At 37.7% G+C, this 7,535-nt stretch overlaps 1 protein-coding gene across 1 annotated transcript; it reads left to right on the top strand.

Moving 5' to 3' along the window:
- The first annotated feature begins 4,244 nt into the window (after positions 1–4,244).
- LOC105715390 (olfactory receptor 10J5) lies at positions 4,245–5,174 on the top strand. Its single transcript, XM_012449722.3, has one exon. It carries the CDS (start codon positions 4,245–4,247, stop codon positions 5,172–5,174), a length of 930 nt encoding a protein of 309 aa, XP_012305145.2.
- Positions 5,175–7,535: the final 2,361 nt, after the last annotated feature.

Genomic DNA, 7,535 nt, shown 5'->3' with positions numbered 1-7,535 from the left:
AATAAACCACCCAAAGGATGATAAGTCTAGTAGAGACAGATTCATAGGGTTAAAATCTTATTTGTGTCCAAATGAATCAACTTTGATGAAGTATAATACAGTATGATATAATATTACATGACATAATATAATGCAATGCAATACAATTAAAATATAACGTAACAAAGTCTACCAATTTTTTGGTATATGTTTTGGTGAGTTTTGACAAATTTATACACCTGTATTACCACCCTCACAATCAATAACATTTCTTTTACCCCAGTAAGTTCCTTGTGTTCTTTTTCAGTCAATTCCCCAGCAATTCTGACAAACACTTTTTTTGGTCAGTATAAATTAGATTTGTATTTCTAGAGTATTATATAAATAGAATTATACAGTATTAACTCTTTTGTGTCAACTTGATTCAGCATACTGTTTTAAAGATTCAGCCATGTTGCTGTCCGTATTAGAAATTTGTTTCTCCTATTGCTGAGCAGTGTTGTTTTATATGGATGCATTATAACTTGGACTTTTGGGTTATTTGCAGTTTTTTGACATTTAGGAAGAAAGCTAATAGGGCCATTCACATATACCTGTCTCTATGTGAACACATATTTTCATTCCTATTGTGTCAACATGTAGAAAAAAATTACTGAGTTATGGAGTAAGTACATATTTAACTTTCTAAAAAACTGCCAAATTGTTCTCCCACTTCGTGATTCTATTTTACATTTCCATCAGCAATGTTTAAGTTTCAATTCCTTTACTTCCTTTCCAAAATTATTTGTTTTAGGCTTTTAAATGTTAGCCATTCAGGCTGGGCACGGTGGCTCACGCCTATAATCCCAGCACTTTGGGAGGCCGAGGCGAGCGGATCACTAGGTCAAGAGATCAAGACCATCCTGGTCAACATGGTGAAACCCCGTCTCTACTAAAACTACAAAAATTAGCTGGGCATGGTGGCGAAGCCTGTAGTCCCAGCTACTCGGGAGGCTGAGGTAGGAGAATTGCTTGAACCCAGAAGGCGGAGGTTGGGGTGAGCCGAGATCATGCCATTGCACTCCAGCCTGGGTAACAAGAGCAAAACTCCGTCGCTTTTTTATGTATTCATACATTAATAGATTTCCTATGATTGAACCTTTCCTAAAATCGGGATACACCTCAGTTGATGTATTATTTCTTTAATGTGCTATTGTTGGATAATATTTCTATTTGTGAATTTTCCATCATTATTTGTAAGTGGCATTCTCCTGTAGTTTTTATGCTTTACTTTATCAGTTTGGTACTTGTGTTTTGTTTATTAAGAATCTATTTATTAAGGATTTATCTTTATTTCTTGTAATAATTCAATAAAAATTTTCTATAGTAAAAAAAAGTTAGCCATTCAAATGGGTGTATAGTGGTATCTCATTGTGGTTTTATTTTACAAATTTTTTAATGGCTAATGATGTTGAGCATTCTTTCCTATGTATCCTGAACATTTATATATCTAATTTTGTGAAATGTCTGTTCAAATATTTTGTCCATGAAAAATGTGTCTTATTATTGAATTATAGGAATCCTTTATATATGCTGGTTACAATTTTAGACATATGTATTGTAAATATTTCCTCCTAGCTTGTGGTTTTCCTTTTCATTTATCTTTTCTTTGTTTCCTCCCCGTCCCCCTTTTTTTGGAGATGGTCTCATTCTGTCACCCAGGCTGGAGTGTGGTGGTACAATCTTGGCTCACCACAACCTCCGCCTCCCAGGCTCAAGCGATTTTCGTGCCTCAGCCTCCCGAGTAGCTGGGATTACAGGTGTGTGCCACCAGACCAGGCTAATTTTTATATTTTTAGTGGAGACAAGGTTTTGCCATGTTGGCCAGGCTGGTGTCAAACTCATGGCCTCAAGTGATTAGCTTTTCTTGGCCTCCCAAAGTGCTGGGATTACAGATGTGAGCCACTGTGACTGCCCAAGCCTTTTCATATTTCTAATAATGTCTTTTGAAGATTAGAAGCTTTTGATTTTGATAAAGTAAAATTTGTGATTTTGTTCTTTTATGGGTTATGCTTTTTGTTTTATATCTAAGAAATCTTTGCTCATTTCAAGGTATTGAAGATTTTATTCCTTATTTTTTGTCTGGAATTTGTATAGCTTTAGCTTTTATATACATATCTATGATTCATTCTAAATGTTTTTTGTGTGTGTATGACATGAGCTCAGGTTTGAGGTTTATTTTTCCCATACAGACGTTTATTTGATATAGCAACATTTGTTGAAAATACTGTCACTGAGATACCTTAGCACGTTATCAAAAATCAGTGGCCATATAGATGCGAGTCCACTTTTGGACTCTGCATTTTGTTCTTCTACCTGCACTTGCATCGATAGCATACTATCTTGATTACCATGATCTTCAGATGAAGTAGTGTAAGTTTTCCCCTTTGTACTTCTTTCCTAAACTTGTTTTAGCATTCTTGGTCTTCTGCAGATGCATATACATTTTAGAATGGGAATATGTTTTATTATTCTGGCTAGATAATTTGGTACCCTAGTCTTGAGTGGGTCATTGCGAATTCAGAATTATACAAACAGAAGATATAACTTTAAAGAAAAAGGCCACTGAATGTGATGTCAAAATAGAGATGGCTCTAAAATGTTGACCCGTTAATTGACAGGAATAATGACAAGCTCATTAAAAAAGACAGAAAAATTGAAATGAAGAGCTTTTTAGGGACATAAAAAGGGTTAATGTTTAGTTTACTTTCGAAAATATGAAATTTATTATGATTGCAAGATACATTAATAGAGAAGTCAAGAGGGAGGTAAGTGGAGGCTTGGGAAAAAGACTGGTGATGAAAATAGAGATTTGAGAGCAATCATCATAGAAATGATAACAGAAAAAAATTGAGAGGAAGAATGCGAAAAAACACACCACAAGGGCCAAGGATCGACCAGAGAAAAGCATACGTAATTATGGTAGAGGGAGAAAGAGGAGATTCATGGAAGGTAGGAGAGAAAAGCAGTGTGGTGTCATGGAAACCAAGGTCAGAGAATGTTTCCATGAGGTAGGAGTTTGAAGTGTCGAAGCAGACAAAGATGAGAAAAAGAAGAAAAAGCAAAGTCCAGTGGCTTTAGCAATGGAGAATTATTTGGTGACATTTGAGCAAACAATCTCATGGGCATGAACGTGCCAAAGCCAACCTGCAGGGAGAAATGGAAGTGGGAGAGAAAGGCTCTGCTTTAATACTTCTGAAAATAAAGGGAGAGCAATAAGATGGTCACTAAAGAGAACCACAGGATCCGTTGTATGCTCTCCATACATTTTATATATGCTTGCTTTTTGACGAAAGGGACAAGTGCCTCTGCTTCTCAAAATTGTCTGTTCACCATCTTTTAAAAAACAGGTAAGCTAGTTGGGCTTCAGATAGCTGCAGATTCCTCTCTCAGCTCCAGAGTCATTTCTATACCTCAAGTTGTCCGGTCCTTTATGATGACAGTGGCAAGTATACAATGTTTTTTGTCACAGCTCTGTCTTCCTGACTTCACTCAAAAGGCCTACTGGCATCAGCAAAAAAGAAAAAAAAAAAGAAAGAGAAGATTTCTTTGGTGGGGCTTGAGTGATCAATTTTAGTGGAGAGATAATGGCAGAAGTCATGTTGTCGTTGTTCTGTTTTGAGAGTACGATAACATGTTTGGACCACATCACCTCTCCAAAATCAAGTTTCTATATTCATAATTCAACTGAAATACTGTGTAAAAGCTCCTCAGTGACCCTGTTATGAAATCCAGTGACCACTTCACAAAGTTTTCTATCTTCAAATATTCAAACTGCTATATCATTTTTCTTTTTCATAAGACTTTCATCTTTATGGTTTTCTTGACAGGCACTTCACCAGAGTCCTCCTTGTTAAGAGGATTTAAAGACTGGGTATTGTTATTGGTTGAAATATAGAGCATGGCTTTCTCCTTGTTGTCCTTTTCCCTTCCTAACATCACTCTAATGTCTGTGAGGTCAGCATACAGGCAGAAGTCCTCTCCATGCACTACATGGAGAGTTTGCTCTATGGTGACAATGTTCATACATATAAAGCCCCAAAGAGGCTCAAGTAGGTTTCTCTCTTCCTGTGTGAGGACCCTGCATGAGCATTCTGATTAAAAAGAAGGGAATTCGATCCAATATCAGTACAGTTATCAGTGTTCTTTGTTTTAAAGCCCAATTGCTGCTGAGAATTTACTCCTTGTTGACTCCATTTATTGCTTTCAGACACTGATATAGCAGAATGCAGAGAAAGAACTCCACAGAAGTGACAGAATTCTCCGTCTTGGGATTCTCTAGCTTTGGAAAGCATCAGATAACCCTCTTTGTGGTTTTCCTAACTGTCTACATTTTAACTCTGGCTGGTAATATCATCACCATGACTATCATCCACATTGACCATCATCTCCACACTCCTATGTATTTCTTCCTAAGCATGCTGGTCAGTTCAGAGATGGTGTACACACTGGTCATTGTGCCACGAATGCTTTCCAGCCTCATTTTTCATAACCAGCCTATCTCCTTGGCAGGCTGTGCAACCCAAATGTTCTTTTCTGTTATCTTGGCCACTAATAATTGCTTCCTGCTTACTGCAATGGGTTATGACCGCTATGTAGCCATCTGCAGGCCCCTGAGGTACACTGTCATCATGAGCCAGGGACTGTGTGCCCAGCTGGTGTGTGGGTCCTTTGGCACTGGTCTGGCTATGGCAGTTCTCCATGTGACAGCCATGTTCAATTTGCCCTTCTGTGGCACAGTGGTGGACCACTTCTTTTGTGATATTTACCCAGTCATGAAACTCTGTTGCACTGATACCACTATCAATGAGATAATCAATTATGGTGTAAGTTCATTTGTGATTTTCATGCCCATAGACCTAATATTTATCTCCTATGTCCTCATAATCTCTTCCATCCTTAAAATTGCCTCAGCCGAGGACTGGAAGAAGACCTTCGCCACCTGTGCCTCCCACCTCACTGTGGTCATTGTCCACTATGGCTGTGCCTCCATGGCCTACCTCAAGCCCAAGTCAGAAAGTTCATTAGAAAAAGACCTTCTTCTTTCCGTGACGTACACCATCATCACTCCCCTTCTCAACCCTGTTGTTTATAGTCTGAGAAACAAGGAGGTCAAGGATGCCCTACGCAGAGTTGTGGGCAGAAGTATTTCTTAACAGATTGGATAATTTCATCAAGAGACTGTTAGCCCAGTGGGTGTGTCTACTCACAAACATGCCACAATACACACATTCATCAAATATAATATTTGTTGAGCATACTGTCAGAGAATTAGAAATGCTTTTCTTTTTTATGTTCTAGGGATGGCAGAAAGCAGTATTTCTGCTCTGGTGAATTTTGTTACCAGATACAAGAATCACTCCAAGCTGGATTAAGACTACTTGTTTCTGTGGTTGAAGATTTCAGTTTTGAAAGCTTTTTGGCTTGCATTTTACCTGAACTCTCTGACAGTCAAATCTTTGACCTAGTCTGGTTAAGGGATGTGGAGAATAGGCAGTGGGAACATAGGTGACAGGGATTTTAGGAAAATAAGCTTCAGAGGCACCAACTTTTATTTCTCTCTGCTTATATAAAAAAGGAAGCTTTCATTCTCAGGAGTCAAATAATATTCCAGGTGATAGTCATTTTATGATGATATCTTAATTCTTACTGATTGAAAAATGAACAGTTTTGAAAAAAGAAAAAGTCTGTTCTTTTATTATCCAGCTATATTTGCTCCTCAAATAGAGTTCATTTCTAAGTGTATTCTTTTCCATCTGTGCAATCAAGGCAGAAATCTCTGCTGTTCCCTGGGGATAAGCAGAAAGAAGACATACCGGTGGCTTTTCTCTAAAACTACATTTTTATCCAGATGCACTTTTCATAAAGACTCGTCTCTTTTCAACATATGGTAGCTTTTTAGATTTTTAATTTATATGTAGTAGCTTCGATGACATTGAAGGTGTTGTCTTAGATATTGGTTATACTAATTCTAGAGTCCAAGGTAAATGCCATTAACTTCCATTCTCTCGGCAAACTGTGCAAACTTCATGCTTCTCCAGATACGTATTTGTAAAATAAGCATAACTATGCTACATTATTGTACATTGTCAATGGGAAACATTGTGGGAATATTTTGTTTTATGACTCTTCCCACCAGAGTTTATCTTTACTCTGAGACAGAGCTGGAAGATACTTCCTAAGAGACACAGGTATGGAAACATCTGCTTTCACACACTCAAGACATCTATTGTTTTTCCATCCTCAAGTCAGTTCCTGTCTCTTACTTGCCAGTTTTATTTTTCTGTTCCTAACCACAGAAATAGGGTTAAGTATCTTCTAGGTGGCCTGTGATCTTCTCTTTCTTCTACAGATCTCTTTGTGAGGAGGTCATAAACTGGAGGTGAAGGGTCTCTGCACAGTGTCCCCTTGATTTGGCTGTTCCACTTGGATAACATCATAGCTGATAGCAGGGTCTCCCTACTGGCCAGCCAGATATCCTTCTCAAAAGGCATCTAAACCTGGGGTTCATAGTTTTTAGGGGATGCCTTGGTGGGTGTCAGAGGGTTTTTTAACTTTTTTGAAATTATCCACTACATTTTTAATGTAAGTGTTAATGTGACTTTTTCATCATATTCTTAAAGAATTTACTCTGGCATAAGTATTTCTTCCCTCAAATCCAAGCAGAAATATGAGAACAGATCCAACTTCCTTTCTTCATAGATCATTTACTTCCACAATATCCTTACATCTTCTTGAAGAAGGGTTCTTTGACCTGGTCCGGTTTTGCCTATATGGACGTTGCTATTCTTATACTAGTTAGAGAATATGGAAGGTATGGGTGATTCTCAGCTGAGGTTGAGGAATAATGGGTTATGGGGGATATCAGAGGGCAAGCGTGGTCTTTACTGAAAGTTTTCCTGTCTTCTTCCATCCCTTCCTGTATTCCCTAAGTGTTTCCAAACCGTTCCTCCTCCTCCAACACTTTATGGATGAATAAATACCCACTAGTGTTAGTTGTTTTACATACTTTGCATAGATTTAGACTCACTAGAGAAAGGAGCATCTACAGGCAAAGTGCAATAGTGTAAGAATGGGTAGGTCTATTTGGTCACAGATCCCTCCTGGAGGATGAATTAGGAAGAGTGAGTCATTTTGTTGCTGCCTTTATTGTCTATGCCAAATGCTTATATTGATAGCTAATGTGGCAGTTATTTTCACTATCTCAATTGTTTTTGTTGTTGTTATTATCATCTTAGTTACTCCCCAATGTCTCACTGTACCCATACTCCTTTATTTTTCTTCTTTTGTACATTTCAAATACTTTCATTCTTTTAATATGTTTTTTGTTAAGCCATTTTATTCACCAGAAAAATGCTATGCTCATAATATCATTTATTTATTAAATCTCTGTACCTTTTTTAAGCACCATGTGTCAAGCAATTAACTATCCCTGGGACTGTAATAACGACTAATACAGGGATTCTGTTTCATGTTATTCACAGTCCAGTGGGAAGGCAGACAAAATAACAAGAAAC

Source organism: Aotus nancymaae, unplaced genomic scaffold (genome assembly GCF_030222135.1).
Source record: "Aotus nancymaae isolate 86718 unplaced genomic scaffold, 86718_ANA_hifiasm-v0.15.2.pri h1tg000108l, whole genome shotgun sequence".
NCBI classification, from domain to species: Eukaryota; Metazoa; Chordata; class Mammalia; order Primates; family Aotidae; genus Aotus; species Aotus nancymaae.
Note: the sequence above shows the minus strand (reverse complement) of the source record. Positions and strands in the feature narration are given on the sequence as shown.